The 15,689-nt window shown below is 55.7% G+C and overlaps 7 protein-coding genes across 7 annotated transcripts; 1 reads left to right on the plus strand and 6 right to left on the minus strand.

Annotated features, from left to right (window-relative positions):
• Positions 1-463: 463 nt before the first annotated feature.
• On the minus strand, positions 464-1,257 carry QBC33DRAFT_13084 (uncharacterized protein). The gene has a single exon (XM_060422044.1). The coding sequence runs from the start codon at positions 1,093-1,095 to the stop codon at positions 553-555; it is 543 nt and encodes a 180-aa protein (XP_060288724.1). The 5' UTR covers positions 1,096-1,257; the 3' UTR covers positions 464-552.
• A 1,473-nt stretch (positions 1,258-2,730) lies between these two features.
• QBC33DRAFT_13109 (uncharacterized protein) lies at positions 2,731-3,329 on the minus strand. Its single transcript, XM_060422046.1, has one exon. It carries the CDS (start codon positions 3,188-3,190, stop codon positions 2,765-2,767), a length of 426 nt encoding a protein of 141 aa, XP_060288725.1. The 5' UTR covers positions 3,191-3,329; the 3' UTR covers positions 2,731-2,764.
• QBC33DRAFT_13128 (uncharacterized protein) lies at positions 3,330-6,064 on the minus strand. The gene is made up of 2 exons (XM_060422050.1): positions 5,357-6,064; positions 3,330-5,279 (listed from the first exon to the last, which is right to left on the minus strand). Exons 1-2 carry the CDS (start codon positions 5,833-5,835, stop codon positions 3,470-3,472), a joined length of 2,289 nt encoding a protein of 762 aa, XP_060288726.1. The 5' UTR covers positions 5,836-6,064; the 3' UTR covers positions 3,330-3,469.
• A 789-nt stretch (positions 6,065-6,853) lies between these two features.
• On the minus strand, positions 6,854-9,770 carry QBC33DRAFT_564984 (uncharacterized protein). Its single transcript, XM_060430411.1, has 2 exons — positions 9,059-9,770; positions 6,854-8,993 (listed from the first exon to the last, which is right to left on the minus strand). Exons 1-2 carry the CDS (start codon positions 9,408-9,410, stop codon positions 7,330-7,332), a joined length of 2,016 nt encoding a protein of 671 aa, XP_060288727.1. The 5' UTR covers positions 9,411-9,770; the 3' UTR covers positions 6,854-7,329.
• Positions 9,771-10,154: 384 nt separating this feature from the next.
• QBC33DRAFT_521483 (RuvB-like helicase 2) lies at positions 10,155-12,097 on the plus strand. The gene is made up of 3 exons (XM_060426467.1): positions 10,155-10,356; positions 10,422-10,648; positions 10,718-12,097. Exons 1-3 carry the CDS (start codon positions 10,348-10,350, stop codon positions 11,892-11,894), a joined length of 1,413 nt encoding a protein of 470 aa, XP_060288728.1. The 5' UTR covers positions 10,155-10,347; the 3' UTR covers positions 11,895-12,097.
• QBC33DRAFT_13104 (putative lin1 family protein) lies at positions 11,994-14,076 on the minus strand. Its single transcript, XM_060422045.1, has one exon. The coding sequence runs from the start codon at positions 13,611-13,613 to the stop codon at positions 12,093-12,095; it is 1,521 nt and encodes a 506-aa protein (XP_060288729.1). The 5' UTR covers positions 13,614-14,076; the 3' UTR covers positions 11,994-12,092.
• Positions 14,077-14,287: 211 nt separating this feature from the next.
• QBC33DRAFT_553967 (kinase-like domain-containing protein) lies at positions 14,288-15,202 on the minus strand (the record flags this gene model as incomplete). Its single annotated transcript, XM_060429459.1, has 3 exons — positions 14,288-14,449; positions 14,523-14,614; positions 14,680-15,202. The coding sequence occupies 3 exons, from the start codon at positions 15,200-15,202 to the stop codon at positions 14,288-14,290; spliced, it is 777 nt and encodes a 258-aa protein (XP_060288730.1).
• Positions 15,203-15,689: the final 487 nt, after the last annotated feature.

Raw genomic sequence — 15,689 nt, forward strand, 5'->3', positions numbered from 1 at the left:
CTTGACGTCTACCACTATCTATCTTCGCGTCTGGTGAGCTCCCTTGCGGCTCAGTCTCCCACAGTGATTCCAACCTTGCGCGGACAAACTGCCCGGGCGTCCGGACTATTGCGGATGGCACTCTATCTCCAGTACGAGATATTGAGGCGAAAAGCCAGAATCAAACGTTCGTCACCCCATCTAGTCAAGGACAGGCCTGTAATAATGGTCGACAGGCTTCTTAAATCAAAGAGTGCTCCAACATACCATAACCCACAAGTTGCTAATCCAGAAAGACGATGGTTCGTACCCAGAAGCATTTACCATGAATAGTGTCCATTTTCTCTTGTCATTCCAAATAACATGGAGCTTTAGCCGATGATGCCACCATGTAACCTGGAGATTATTGCTGTGAGACTATTCGACTTTGGGATTTGGCACAGCTGCCTTGGCTCCGTCCCTAATGAAGGATCCCAACTGGCATAGCGTCTTGGCCACTCGATGAGCCAGTGGCATTTGGGAATACCACAGACAGACCACCACACTGTCCATTGTTCAATAGCAGTGTTCGCCTCAAATGGAAGACCGGGAAGGATCATGGTCCTTGATCTGCCCAGTCCTCCCTGTTCCATTGTGGCCTTGCACAGCCAGATCAATGATACCGGCTTGAATCTGTCCTAAGATTTTATTTGTTCTCGCGGCGGCCATTGTCATTGTGACTTTCTTGAGCTCTGAAGTGCTCTTGTGCCCTAGATACTTAAGGCCAACTTTGGTTGCTGTCTCGCCATACAGCTCTCCACTGAGCATCCTGGAGATCATTGTAGCTGCAGGAACAATGAGTCCATTGACAGCTGCTGAATTCGGCCGATTATCACTCAAGTGGAACCGCCTTGAGGTGCAACCATCCCAACCCCTTTTTGTAGGTTGGGATGAATGTTTATTGTACAGAACCTTCGAAAGCAATCCAAGGTCCTTAACTGGCTCATGACAACCTCTTAGCTTCCTAGGCTGCTGCTGACTCTCCCCATGGATGTTGCCTTTGACCCCCTCAGCATCAGGGACGAGGCTCTGTACAAACAGCATCCATGACCAAGGACTTGTGATACCCTGGAACATACTGTCCAAGGCCCTGAGCACCTTCCAACATGCCCTTGGATTCTACTGCCCAGTTGACCATCTCTGTCTCTAGCTTCATCCTCGGCAGACACCCCTGAACCCCCGGCGCCTCCGGCCCCACTTCCAACGACCCCCGATGCCGACTAAGCCCGGAAGCCGGCAGGCCACCGGGCGACCCCTCGAGCCACGCCCAGCCGCAGGCTTTGGCCACTTGGAGTCTCAGCCACTTTTGCTCAAGTCTATCTAGATACCATCCTCTTCTTTCTTCTCCCATCAGAGCAGTAAACAAACCCCATGTATGTTTCCTCATACCCTCATTCAGCTCAATGCCGCGTATCCCGCAGCTCCCCTCCATTGTCACATATCTTGAAACCCCTCCAAGAAGCACCACTACCACATACTCTTCCCCGCCATCGCCAAAGCATGTTCGAACCCGAGTCCTCCTCACCCACCCCCGCCGCCGCGGACCCCGTCCCAACAGCAGCACCACCTAAAGGCAAGGCCAAGCGCGCCACCACAGCTAAGGCAGTCCCCAAGGGGAAGAAGCGCGCCACCACAGCCGCGGCCCCCAAGGGCGGCAAGAGGAAGCGAGCTGCGCCGGCGGAGGAGGAGGACGACGCCGGGCCCGAGGCCAAGAAGGCGCGCGTCGAGGACGTCGACGCCGCAGCCCACGCCGAGGAGGTCATGGCGCTCATCGCGTGGGGATGGGAGCTTGCCAGATTGGCCGAGTGGGATGGGTAAGTTGAGTCCCACACCGCATGCATGGCTCGATGGTTAGCATCGGCACGGCAGCATCAACCTTCCTTCCAATCCGCCCTTCTCCCCTCTCCAGGCCGCACCACGATAGCTAACCCGAAGCCCCTGGATACACAGCGCCAACATCCGCATCGTGCACCCCATCGACCGCCTGGCCCTGCGGGGTCCTCTCTTGCCGGGGCACGCAACCCGGCCGGGATCGACGCGTCTAGCCGGTATGAAGCACCGGGTTGGAAAGTAGGCATGGAGGGATGGATGAAAAAGACCTAAATGGGACGGAACCCCCTGATTTCTCTTTATAAAAAGCACGGCACCTATCACGGGTCGGGAATATCGAATATCGTTTCCGTGTCTCCGCCGGGGCCGTTGCCCGGACAACGGGGTGGCAGCAAATACCTGGACGAAGGGGGGATGGGACGGACATGGTCGACCCCGATTATAGCAATGGCGGTCGATCGCATGCGCGGCTATTCAGTCCTATATACCATAGACCTTAACCAGGAAATTCCTCATTATCTGCAGTTCGGATATAGCCGACATGCTGTGACACCATTTGGACGTTATTGACAAGCCTCTCCGCCACCGGTGAAGCCAGAAGCCGGCCGTGGCTATTCGGTGCTAGTTCTCAACGCCTACTGAACACCCGCAAGAAAGTACCTTGCGCTCGCACGAACCTAGTCGGCCGTTCCCAGGGGAAGAGCCCAGCCATCGTCCGGGGACAGGGACCTATCTCCTCGCGACCGGGGGGTTAAGTGGAGGACGTACGTATCCGTCTACTCCCAAGTTGTTCGCCTAGGGAATAGACTGCGCCAAGAGACACGAGCTAGAAAAGCGGGAGAAACAAGGCGCAGGTAAAAAAAAAAAAAAACCCTCATATCACGGCTCCATCAATATAAGTATTCATATCTGTCCATTACGTCCGCCCCCCTCGCCCGCGACTATCGCAGACGAAAGAGAAACGGGAAATGAATAAACAACTAGCTAGGTAGGCGTTAAAGGTCACCGCCATCTCTGTCACCATGAGCAGCCATCCCCCCCAAAAAATTAAGAAGAACAATAAGAGAGAGTGGCTGCCTCGTTTGTAAATGGTGATCGTTTTTTTTAATAGCTTGGGGGATATCATCCAACCACGTCCTGCAAGTACCAGGAAATACACCCAGAACAAATAATAAGAAAAGGAAGAATAAGGGAAAACGCCTATCCCTTTACCCTTCCGCCCTTCCCAATTCCGAGGAACGATATGAGGTATCGGTTGCCAAATCCAGACAAAGGCAGCACGGGGGATAAGGGGGGAAAAGGAGGAAAGGAGATAAGAAAGACAAGAAAGGGAGAGGGACATAGCAAACCTCCCCCCTCTTTGAACCCCAAGGGAAAACGCCAGTTGCTTCCACACCGAGAAAGGGGTCCCCCCGAAAAAAAGAAAAAATGGTCATGATACATACATACAAGGGGGTTGTTAGGTCGTAATCGCTGTCAAAATATAATCGGGGTATTTGCGTTTTTCCTCTAAGCAGCTCCCGACGCTGCTCGTCCGTATGACAAAAGTAGAAAATGGTAATAAGAGAAAATACCAAAAAAGCTCCGTGGAAAAAAGTACCTGGAAACCCAACCTCTTTTGTCAAGGATTCCTCGCCGGCACCGTCACCTCGGGCCGCCAGGTGACGCCCTCCCGGTCGGCCCACCTCCGCATGATGGCCAGCGCGGACGCGACGGCGTCGTCGACGGCCGTCCACGGCCCGATGGAGGCCCTCATCCTGTCGTCGGCGACCTCCTCCAGGAGTGCCGCGGCCTCGGCCCACGTCGGCACCCGCCTCTTCTCCTGCTTGGCCCAGCTCGCGTGCGCGAGCGTTACCGACGTCGGGTCCAGCGTCATGAAGGCGTGCGTGATCTGCTCCAGGCACACGGCGTGCATCTGCGTCGCCAGCGCGAGCAGTGGCCGGCAGCGCCGCAGGCGGTGCTTCAGCTCCGGCAGGTGCGGCAGGAGCGTCTCCCACGTCGTGATGTCGGCGACCTTGCGGTCGAGCGCCCGCGCCTGGTTGAGCGCGTTGAAGGCGACCATGTAGGCGAGCACCATCTCGAAGTGGAGCGCCGCGACCCGCTTCTCCTCCGCCGTCGATAGCGCCGCGGCGGCCCCGCCGCGGCGGCGGAGGATGTCGTCCTTGGTGTGCTTCAGCTTGCCGCCCAGGCTCGTGTACTCGGCCTGCCGTTGCCGGAGCGTCGCGGCCTTGGCGCCGCTCGCGTGGTCTATGTTGTCGGAACTTGTGAGGGGCCGGTCTGCGACGCTGGGCGTGAAGCCGGTCGGGTCCCCGGGCGTGTGCGCCTGCGAAGTGTTGGACGTGACACGGGACATGGCCGTGGCCGAGTTCTTGAGAGGCGTGGACGGAACACCAGATTTTGTCGACCATGGCTCCGCCGTTGGTTTGCTTCGCTTTGACGAGGGATCAAAGGCCTGCTCCTCTGCTGGGAAAGGCCGCTTTCTGGAATGCGGAGGTGGTGTACGCTCGAGGCTTATCGATCGTTCCTTTTTCAAGGCCTCCTTGTGCGATTTCGAGGGCAGCGCTAGAATCGCCGAGACTGTGCGGGCGTTCTTCTTCCTGTACTTTAGGACCACAATACGCGACGGCCGCTTCTCTTCGTCCTCGTCGCATAGTAGACCCTTCCCTTTCTGTACGTCGGCCGGTGACTGAGAGGCTTGGCTTTCCCCCTGGCCCCAATCTTCCGGCGGGAACTCCTTAAGCCAGCGGGCTAGCTCTTCCTCAATAATAGGAGGGAGAGTTGGGGACAGAAGCGGGGGGATTTTCTTGAGCAATTTCTGCTTCTTAGACATCGAGTTGTCATCGGCCTCCCGCGCTCTTGCTTCCTCTCCTTTCTCTGCCAGCTTCCATTCTAGGTCGCCTTGCTCCTCACCCAAACCAAGGCGGAGGGGTGATAATAGATCTGGCACTCTGGTGCGGCCATCGCCCTGAGAGCGGCCACTGTCCTTTTGCTCTTTCTCTGATTGCTTCCTGGCCGTCCTCGTCGGACTGTCCATTTCTTCGTCAAACCCGAGTCGAAGGGGAGAGAGTAATTCTGGAAGTGCTGGTTTTATAGCAGTTTCGGCCTTTGCCGGTGCGACCCCGTTTACGTGAATACTCGACGCCGGAGATGCGCGGTCCATATCGCTTCTCGCGCGGCTTCGCCCATTAACGGCTGGCACCAGGGTGGTGCCCTTTGTCTCTTTGTGCGCGCTCTTGCCGTTCGCCGTATCTCGAGCGCTCTTAGGGGTGTCGGCTCTGGGTTTGCGAGACGCATCGAGCTCTGGCGCGGTGGCTTCTGTCTTGGTTTTCTTTTGCGGAGGCGAGACCTGCTCTGTATCCGAGTGTCGTTTTCGGCTTTCCGACACACGCGCGCTGGTCGACTCTGGCCTGGGTAGGGAGGGGTTCTTGGATCTGGGATCTTGTCAGTCTCTGTAGGCGGCCGCTACTCAGACTGGCCTTGTTGGGGACACTAAAAAGGAAAATGTTACCTCTCGTAGTTTGTCTCCGGCCGCGACTTGTCCGGCCGAGCATCTTCGTGGGTATCGCGATCGTTGGGTTTGGGGTTGTCCTTCCTTCCGCTCTGTTTGGCCGGGGCCGTGTCGGGCGGTTGCGAGTCGACCTTCGCCGATGGGTCATTGTCCGCTGGCGAGGTCGACTTCTTCTTATTTTGGTAGTCCTTGAATGTCATCTTCTTCTTCGCCTCGCCTCGTGCGGCGGCCATCGGCGGCTTGATTGTGTCAAGTTCGTCGCAGATCTCAAAGAAGGGCAGAGTCAGGAGCACTCCTCGGTCCGCATCCGAGAGGTATGTCATGTACTGCAGGCGCGCACTCTGGCCGGTGAACCAAAAACCGGACGGTGTCGGATATCGGCGCTTCGCGTCGATGCAAAGGTGATGTGGGCGGTCGGGAAGGACGCGCTGGGCGACTCTCTCTGCTCTTCTCGCCGCGCCGTCCATCTTCCCCTTCATTGCTAGGTCATCGGGTATTTCGCGATGCAGGAGGATATTTCGTATAGTTCCCCGGTTGGGCCAAGAAAGAAGAGCTCGCGGGGACGCACAATGGCTTGGGGTCCGGGGTGGCCAGATAAAGAAACCGGGGACGGTAAGGCGCAACGCAGGCTCTCTCTCTGCTTTCAGGCTTCTCGGGCCATCGGCCAGGCCAGGAAGGGCCAGCTTACGAGCGTAATGAGTGAAATGATGTTTGTCGGGAGTTTGCAATCAGTTGATCGGTTCGCGGCCGTGTGGTTCGAGAGCTGAACAGCGGGTAGCTTGGTTTGAGCCTGTACGTATAGACACAAAGAGTGGCATGTCATGAGCACAACGTTTCTTCGGCGCCGGTTTGCGGGTGGGGCAATTGGGCAAGGGATCCGAGACAGCAGAGACAATGAAAGCTATGCAGCGTACCAGAATTCGCAGCAGACCTTCCGTCCGACCTCGTTCGTTGGCCGGCTAAGGCGAGGCGGCGTTTGCGACGGTCGAGATTGCTACGGCACCCTCGGAGCAGCAGCAATTGTCACCCCCGCGGCAGTACAAAAGCAAGAGCGCATGTCCCATGCGGGAAGACGTGGTGGGCGACTTCATACGACGACGACCGCGATCGACGATGACCCTGATTAGCGAGGCGATCGGCAGGAGAGCGAGGGCATTCACAGCTGGCAGAGCTGGCAGAGCTGGCTGGGATGTTGTGTTTTGTGACTGGCGCGAGGCGACGGGGACGGAGGTGTGGAGGTGCAATGTGCGATGTGCGATGTGCGATGAGGCGTGCCCACTGGGGTGGGATTTTGCTGGGCTGGGCCTGGTTGGCAACCTAGCAAGGGTGCTGAAGGGTACCTCAATCCACCGGTGCGGAGGCGGCCCGTGTGGCGCTTTCCAGGCATCGTGCCACACAGGCACTACCACCTCACCGACCAACTTAACCAATGCACTACTAATTACTGCCTACTACCCAACAGTACCTATTCCACATCGTATGTATAATTAATAGAAGTGCTTAACATACGTAAGGTAGCAGTTTATTCACTGGCACAGTAGTACATTATCTAACCTACATCGAGGTACCTATGATACAATGTGTATCTACCTCCCTACCTGCCGGTAAAGCTAGGTAGGTTTAGGTTCAACCTTATTGCGTAAACCAATCATTCCCTTGCTACCTACCAATTTAATAGGTAGATAGCCATACTTTAGTGCAAACAACGCCCAAGGGGTATCCCATTCATTCCTCCCATTTTCTCGTGCCGTTACTTCGCTGCATTTTTGACACCCTCGCCGTCCTCCACCCTCCTTCCCTTTCCTGTCTCCTTTCCCGCCAAACGAGGTATGTAAAGCGGAAATCCGTCCTTCGATAACGCGTTACTTGGCAGGCATCTTTGCAACAGGATTGGCATTGCAGGCAGATCCCTTGGATGCCAATTTTCCCTTGCATAGGATCAGCCTCGTCAAACCTCGGCTAGGGCCCTTCAACTAATCAGCCGCTCGACCCTTGCCATTGGCCTGGCGCTGGCTCTGAAGCCCATTCGGGTCCGCCTCGAGTCTCTTCCTCTTGTTTCCACTCGCCACCGGGTCGGGAAACAGGTGGTCCATGTGGTTTGAAATATCATCAAGATCATTCCGCATCGCCTTCTGTTCTTCCCTCAGTTCCGTCCACCGCTGCTTCAGCTCCTGGACCGCCCTGTTCAGCGTGTCTATATCCGCCACTATCTGCCCATTAGTCGGGTAGAACGTCTCCATTTGTGCGATGATGTGCTCTGCGAGAGCCTTTGTCGAGATGTTGTTGTACTGGGAGTCGAGAGTCGTAAACTGGTGGTTGAGATACTCGCACTTCTGTTCCATTTTATCGCTGACACCTTCCACCTTCTCCGCCAGCTTGACAAAGTCTTGACCAAGCTTGTCGGTAGTGCTTTTGATCAAGTCGACATCCGGCACCGTATGTGGAAGCTTGGCCGCCAGCTCCTCGAGGCCTATAGTGCGAGACGTCAGGCCGGACAGCTGCTTGCCCAGGTCATCTAACATGCCACCCCACATATCGCCCATCATTTCTTGCATCTGCCTGACCTGCTCAACTCTCTGGTTGGTCTGCTCCATAGTATGCACCAAAGAACCGTCTTCGGCTCCTGTTGCAGGTGGTTGGCAGGCCTGGAGGCCCTGGGACACTTCGTCGAGTCGCTTTTCATGGTCTGTTACCCTGGCCTGAAGGTTTGGCCAGTCACCCAGGAAGATCTCAGCAATCTGATCTATACCTTCTAGATCAACGTTCCTGAGCGTCGACTGGGTATCTTTCGCCGTCGCGACACAGTCATCGAGAGCTATGTGCAACGACGTGACCTCCTCCTTGCACTGGGCTAGCTCCCGAGCTCGATCATCGGCCCGGGCCAGCAGGGCGGACATTTCGGATTTGAGCCCGGCATTCTCGTTGCGCAGTGCGGCCAATTCGTCGGTAGATGTCTTGGTCTGCACACTCCTCTGTCGTTCGGCCTCTTGGTTCTGAACCAGCGCCTTGGTGTATACTTCATATTTAGAGAGCTGGGCTCTGAACTCTTCCTGTTGACGCTGCTCCCGTTCGGCTTGTTGCGCTGCCATGTCCTTCCTCATCTGCTCCATCTGTCTCTTGAATTCCTCCTTCTGCTTCGCAAGTTGATCGGCAAATTCACTCTGCTGGTGCGCGAATTGGCTCTTGTAGCTATTATTGAGCTGTTGCATCTGGTTCTTAAGAGATGCAAGTTCAGGTTTAATATCCTTGAGTCGATGCGCTTCAGTCTCCTTCAATCGGGTTGGCTTGTCCAAGAGGGGCAGTCCATTAAGAAGCTGGACAGACAGCATTTCCGCTGCTCGCGTATATTTTGCATCATGGCCACGTCGCAGTTCCTCGAGCCTTTTCGCATCGCGGGACTGCTTGTCTCTGAACTTGTTCTGCATCTCTGGAACCGACTGGAACTCGGGGTACCTCTGCACCGACTTCTCGTAGTCGGTCTTCCGCTGCTTGATAGCACGGTCTAGGCAATCTTGCTGTAGGTCTAGGCTGGCCTTGTGGGCAACCAACTCGCCGAAGTCGAGAAAAGCCTTCGCAACGTCTCGAGACGGGTCCCCATTGCTGGCGAAGCTAGGTTTAGTAGGGGTGGAGCTTGCGGCTGGAGAAAAGAAGATATGGTCAGAGAGGACTGCGACGACGGAGAGATGGCCCTAGACAGCTTACATAGGCCACCGGTATTCTCCTGTCTCGATCGAGAACCTGGAGTGTCTGGTTTCGGTGGTACTTGTGTCGCTGATGGTGCAGACCTTGTCTGGGAGGATTTTGCAGGTAGAGGATGTGTTGCCATAGTTTTCGGGGGGGGTCTAGGGGCGGGGTTTGGCGGTAACGACCCAGTTGTGGGTGGCTCTCGTGGCTCTCGCGGCGACAGTTGGCTTCGACTATGATCTCGAGGTCTGATACGATCGCGATCATTGTCGCGTTCACTGTCGTTTGGGGTTCTGGATGAGTCCCAGCTCCTGTCTGAACCGCGACCATAGGGTCGAGGTGGGTGAAATGGATCATATCTGTGCGACATGACTGTTGGTTGCTCGTGGCGTCACTGGCGCCACGCGACAACTAGGTCTGCAATTTGATATTCTTCAGTCCATTACTGAGAGGCCACAACCCATAACCCAAGGTGCGCAATCGTGCGAGTGCTGATTATTAAATTTCCGGATGGGGAAGTGACCGCGGTACCAGGGAGCTTGTGTTCGCGGGCAGGACCCATTTGGATATTCAGGCAGAGGGTCTGTGCTGGGCCAGGGTGTTGGGGCGCCAAAAATATTTGGACAGTTGGAGCATGCAAAAGACCAGCTGTCAGACACGGAACAAGCGACGACGACGGCAACGGCAATGGCGATGGCAGCACCTCAGCAACAGAGACGGCGACAGCAAGGGTGCTTTAAAAATAGCGACAGTGACAGCTAGCCAAATCCCCTGCCCCAACAGTTGAAAGCCGCTGCCCGAATACCTAACAAAATGCCCCTGCCCGCAACCGCTTTCTTAGATTTCTCCCAAGCTAAGAAACGGCATACTAAAGTAGAGACGGGGGCAAATCTGTTATGGCTCGCTGTCGATGTTTCAGGCTAGCAATGCGAAGAATGTACTACTGGTAGGTGGTGAATGAATGTAGGAATGATTTAACTATTTTGGGTCTAGGACATCCTTGTGTATCGCTGTGCACAAACCAACCCAAACCCGGCCTGGAAGTGGTGTGCAGACATGGATAGGTAGGTACTGGGATTGGTTGTTTCGTTTGGGCTGTATGTACATTCCAGTGAGGGGTGGGGTACCTCGCAAGTACCTCCAGGGGTGCAGTCAGCGCGCTTAAATTTTATCGCAGGCGCGTCCATTTTATCAAATGCTCCCATCGAACGCCTGCCTTGGTAGCTCTCCAAAACCTTTCTTTCTGCGTCGGCCGTTCACCACCAAGACTTGTGCATCGCAACTATCCCTTCGCCAGATCAGCAAAAATGGCTGCTGTAAGTTGCTCTCCATCTCAATCTCTAGCAATTAATTACTAAATATTAATATTCCACTTGCGCAGCCCGTAATGACCGTCTCCGAGAGCAAGGAGCTCCGGGGGCTAAACCTCATCGCTGCGCATTCCCATATCCGTGGCCTCGGAGTTGATTCCGACACATTGGAACCGAGATCTTCCTCTCAAGGGCTTGTCGGACAGGAGAAGGCAAGAAAAGCAGCTGCAGTCATGTTGGAAATGATAAAGCAGGGGAAAATTGCCGGCCGCGCCGTTCTCATCGCCGGTCCCCCGAGGTAATTCTTACTGCCAATCGTTATCGATATGTCCTCCCGAACTTGCTAATATTTCCTTTCTTCTCGCAGCACCGGGAAAACCGCGATTGCCATGGGTATGGCGCAGTCGCTCGGCCCGGATGTACCTTTCACGAGCCTCGCCTCGTCCGAGATCTTCTCCCTTGAGATGTCCAAAACCGAAGCCCTCACACAAGCGTTCCGCAAATCTATTGGAGTCCGCATCAAGGAGGAAAGCGAAATTATGGAAGGCGAAGTCGTGGAAATTCAGATCGACCGGAGCGTCACCGGCGGGGCCAAGCAGGGCAAACTCACCATTAAGACGACGGATATGGAAGCGGTCTATGACATGGGCAGCAAGATGATTGACGCCATGACCAAGGAGAGAGTTATGGCTGGCGACATCATCTCGATTGACAAGTCGTCCGGCAAGATCACGAAGCTCGGCCGATCATACGCAAGGTCTCGCGACTACGACGCCATGGGGGTCGACACCAAGTTCCTCCAGTGCCCAGATGGCGAACTGCAGAAGCGGAAAGAGGTGGTCCACACTGTGACGCTCCACGAAATCGACGTCATCAACTCCCGGACGCAGGGTTTCCTCGCTCTCTTCTCCGGGGATACGGGCGAAATCCGGAGCGAAATCCGAGATCAGATCAACACCAAGGTTGCCGAGTGGAAGGAGGAAGGTAAAGCAGAAATTGTTCCCGGCGTTCTATTCATCGATGAGGTGCACATGCTCGACATTGAGTGTTTCTCATATATCAACCGAGCCCTGGAAACCGATTTAGCGCCCATCGTGATCATGGCAAGCAACAGAGGCCACTCCCGGATCCGCGGAACCGACTACAAGAGCCCGCACGGGCTTCCGCTCGACTTCCTGGACCGGGTGTCCATAATCAACACGCACGCCTACACCACCGACGAGATCCGGCAAATCCTCGCCATCCGCGCCCAGGAGGAGGAGGTGGACCTATCCGCCGACGCGCTCGCCCTCCTCACCACAAGCGGCGAGAAGGCTGGTCTGCGGTACGCGAGCAACCTGATCACCACGTCCCAGCTCATATGCGCGAAGCGGCGCGCCAAGCAGGTCGACGTCGAGGATGTCAAGCGGAGCATCAAGCTCTTCTACGACCCCGGGCGGAGTGTCAAGTTCGTGAGCGAGTCGGAGAGGCGCCTCATCGGCAATGACGGCGCCGTGGACTTCTCGGTCGCAAATGGCCAGGTAGATAAGATGGACGTGAGCTAGAGGGGGGCCTGAGATGGTGTGCTGGCGTTCTGGCGGGTAAAATTTGAGGTCCGAGCCGGAAAGGCATCGGTAGATAAATTACCCTTGTATAACATTCCACGGGCGTAGGTGGTCTTTAAAACGAGAGCTGGCGTTGTTTTCCCATGTACTCGAGCTTGCCAGGTATAAGTTGCCCGGGTTATATTACATTTCCAACTGTTACACAAAGCGTCCCACTGGGTCCCATCCACCCTCCTGTCCTGCGGGTCGGAATTCGACGCCTTCGCCAAAGTAGCCGGCATCCTGCCATGCCTTCATAGTGGGGCCATCAAAGGGCCCTTGGCTCGCGGCGCCGTCTCTGCCGTCGATCCAGCGATACTCCCACATCTTGGTGGGAGGTGCACCCGAGCCGTCCTCTTCCTCTTCCTGCTTTGGGGGATCTACCCAATCCTCTCCTGTTTCATTTCGGTACTCCCGAGCCAGCCTCTCCCTCTCGGTGTCATAGATGTCCGGGTAGTCTCTCCTCAAGAGCCGATCGGCTGCTTCCGTGATGGTATCGATGGCTTCCCTGATCTTGGTCTGCTTCGGGTCCTCCGCCACCTCAGTGTCGACATCCATCTTCTCCGGGCCATTCTTCTGCTTCTTCTGCTTCCATTTACGGACCTTTGGTTTTGCCTTGTTCTTGCCCAGCCTAGCAAGGGCTTCCAAGGAGGTCTCGCCCTTCTCCAGGCGCAAGATCAGTGCCTTGAACAGATCGGACGTCAAGATGCTGTCATCCTCCCTTCGTTGCTGTCTCCGCTCCGCCTCCCGCTTCTCATGCGCCTCGGCAGCCCTCTTTATCTCCTTCTTGCTGACTCCCTCCAGCCACCGGTCGTGGATAGCGTCCGGGTCAGTCGCCTTCCGGATAAAGTTGCCCGCCTCGTCAAAGGCGCCTTCTTCCTGTTCCTGCCTCATGTTGAAGGCGTCGATCTTTGGCGCATTTTTCTTCAGGCCGCCGAGCCCGACCTCTTCATCGATACCCTGTTCTTGTATGGCGAGCTCGACTTCCTCATCGTCATCGCTGCTCGTGCCATCATCCAGCCGCACGGTGCCGCCGCTCTTGCTCGTCTGCTCCTGACCCTCTATGTTCTCATTTTTAAGGAAGCGCACTTCCTTGCCTTTCCTCCCAGCCTTGCCTCGCCCGGCGGCCTCCTCGTCAGCATCGCCCTCCGCCGCATCGTCATCCGCGACGCCGAACATGTCAATCTCCTCGTCGTCCTCCTCCTCCACGTCGTTAGCCGCAGCGCCACCAGACGCGAGACTCGCATTGTAATTGTCCAGCTGGTCCGCGAGGTCCACGTCGTCCTCCGCCGCGCCAGACGCCTTCCCCCGCTTGCCCTTGCCCTTCTTCTTCTTCATCCTCCCCTCCCGGGCCTCGGCCCGGGCGTTGAAGTTCTCGTTGTCCGAGTCCGAGTCGTACCCGTCGATGTTGACGGCGCCGCGCTTCGTGGCCCCCGCGGAGCTGCGGATCACGTCGGCGGCGAGGACCTGCTCGTCCGCCTCGTCGTACTCGTAGTCGTCGTCGCCGCCGCCCCCGCCGCCCCCGCCCGAGTCAGGGGCCAGCGCCGAGGGGTTGCGCACGTCGAACTTGACCTTCTTGACCGACGACGGGCCGTCGCGCGGGTCGGACTCGCCGTGGCGCGCCCGCGCAAAGGTCTCCCCGGTCCGCTTGGGGCGCGCGGCTGAGAACCGGGAGGTCATTTCTTTTTGGTTGGGCCGGGGGGGGTTTGTCTGGGCTGGTTGGTCGATGTGTGACAATTCGCTGGTATCCCCGACGAAGGTCGGTTCCTGGTTTGATAAAAATGGAGGCTTCAATGCAGTGGTTTTTTCGAGTCTTTAAAAAACTGTCCTAGGATTGACGTCAGGAGCTTGCCTGGAAGAGCTTGAGCCGCACATTTAACACTAACAGCTAGCTAGCTTGGTGGGGAACTACCTAGGTACCTACTTCCCTAATTTATAGAGCAAGCCAAATCTCGATGGGCTCATGCGTCGCTGGGGGCCAAATTGTGCAGGCACTTGAAATATGCAACATATTTTAATTATGAATGTGTCATTGTGTTGGAAGATACTGGATATGACATCTATCGTGTTAGTCATGTTGGTGGTTGATATCAATGTGTTTGAAAATTGGGTTTACACATACGCGCAACGTCTGGGAAGGAATGAAAGGGGGTGTTCAACCTCATTAGGCTGCATCAATGGGCCATCCTAGGCTATAGTAATACCTTTCCCCGTTCTCCACACCCGGCAGTCAAGCTCCGTAGAGACCCATTATGATATTGAACGACTCGTCCTCCAACAGTTCCGCCGCGGCAATCCTCTCCTCCGGCAGATAACGAAATCCCTTGTACATGACGTTCAGTGCATGGTACCGTTCAGATGCACATGTAGCTCCACATATCGCTCGCCAAGCTCGGGTTTACGTCGTGGAACCGCTCCGGGGCGCAGTACATCCCTGGGCCCTGAATCTTATCTGCCACCTGCGTGCCGGTGTCAATACACATGCCAAAGTCGCAGAGGTAGACGTTGTTCCCGATCTGGTCCGCCGGGAAGGTCATTGGCTCGCTCCACTAGCTCCGCCTGCTTCCAGGACACCTCGTGCAGAGCAACATTCCGCGGCCGACCGAAGAGCCTGTACTCTTCGGCTGTGGTGATGTTTTCGATAGAATCCATGTCGTACAATACGGCCCCCTGGTTCAGGTCTGTAGAAGAGTCGATAGCTAGCCTTGTGGAAACGCCAATGAGGGTTCTGGAAGGGTGGACCTACCGCGGTGAATGATTCCAGCATCGTGAAGACCTTTCAGAGAGAGGAGCAGTTGTTTCGCAGCGGGCACTCGGCGGGCGACAGTACCCCATTTCCCCCATCTCATGCAGTAGTGAAGGCTTGGCCCACGCACAGGAAACACCAATACCATGTGTTTATTACCTCCGTGGCCGGCGAGGCAGAAGAAACTCTGGTAGGTAACGAAGCCCGAGATGCTGTGGACCTTCTGGATGATTTCCTTCTGCTTGTGGTACTCGCGTTCTCCTTTTTTCCCCGGAACCATGATTTTGAGAGCTACGGGCTTATTTTCGTGGGTATCGTGGGCCAACCACACGGTAGAGAAGCCGCCCCAGCCGAGCTTGTGCTCGATGCGATACCGGTCGGCGAGGACCTCGCCTATGGGGATGGGATAGTACAAGTTTTTGCTGTAGCGATCGCGGGGTTCGGCTTCCGACTCAATCTCATCCTCGTCCCTTGAGCAGACAAAATCGCCATAATCTAAATCATCATCATCCCGAAATGCCATGGTCTCTGTTGGGACGTCGTGTTCTGTGGGAGCATTCTTAGGCAGTTTGAGTCGGTTTGTGTTCCATGTAGGCTGTAGCTATCGAATCTGGGCACACCCTCTCCTATCAATACTATGTCATTCTTCTTTTCCTACCTACCTTCCCTACCTAGTTAATACCTGTCACGATGCCAACGTTAGGGGGTAGGAAATGAAGACGTTGTGCAAAGGAAGGAAGAACCTAGCTAAGGGACGCGAATATACAGGGGTTTGGTGATCGGCCTGCGGTTGGCTTGGCAACGCAGACTTACACGTTTAGTCGCTTCACGGAAAAACACTGTCAGACAAGTTTTCAGGCTGACAATGGAGCAAAGGTTTGTTAAAGTTTGACACAAGTAATACAATTCCCCCTGAGTTTGAGCAAACGCAGGTACCTCTCGGGGCACTTGCATTGGAGAAGTTAGGTGGCATGTTTAGGAGAGTTAGGTGGCATGTTTAGGAGAGTTAG

This window comes from Phialemonium atrogriseum, assembly GCF_030411735.1.
Source record: "Phialemonium atrogriseum strain 8032-3 unplaced genomic scaffold QBC33scaffold_1, whole genome shotgun sequence".
Lineage (NCBI taxonomy): Eukaryota > Fungi > Ascomycota > Sordariomycetes > Cephalothecales > Cephalothecaceae > Phialemonium > Phialemonium atrogriseum.

Excerpts from the sequence above, each read along its gene's own strand:
- QBC33DRAFT_13109 (XM_060422046.1), bottom strand. The coding sequence starts at position 3,190 with ATGTCCCTCTCCCTTTCTTGTCTTTCTTATCTCCTTTCCTCCTTTTCC.
- QBC33DRAFT_521483 (XM_060426467.1), top strand. Across the intron at positions 10,649-10,717 it reads CTCATCGCCGGTCCCCCGAG|CACCGGGAAAACCGCGATTG; the intron begins GTAATTCTTACT and ends TTCTTCTCGCAG.
- QBC33DRAFT_564984 (XM_060430411.1), bottom strand. The coding sequence starts at position 9,410 with ATGTCGCACAGATATGATCCATTTCACCCACCTCGACCCTATGGTCGC. Across the intron at positions 8,994-9,058 it reads GGAGAATACCGGTGGCCTAT|CCGCAAGCTCCACCCCTACT; the intron begins GTAAGCTGTCTA and ends TCTTTTCTCCAG.
- QBC33DRAFT_13084 (XM_060422044.1), bottom strand. The coding sequence starts at position 1,095 with ATGTTCCAGGGTATCACAAGTCCTTGGTCATGGATGCTGTTTGTACAG.
- QBC33DRAFT_13104 (XM_060422045.1), bottom strand. The coding sequence starts at position 13,613 with ATGACCTCCCGGTTCTCAGCCGCGCGCCCCAAGCGGACCGGGGAGACC.
- QBC33DRAFT_13128 (XM_060422050.1), bottom strand. The coding sequence starts at position 5,835 with ATGAAGGGGAAGATGGACGGCGCGGCGAGAAGAGCAGAGAGAGTCGCC. Across the intron at positions 5,280-5,356 it reads CCGGAGACAAACTACGAGAG|ATCCAAGAACCCCTCCCTAC; the intron begins GTAACATTTTCC and ends ACAAGATCCCAG.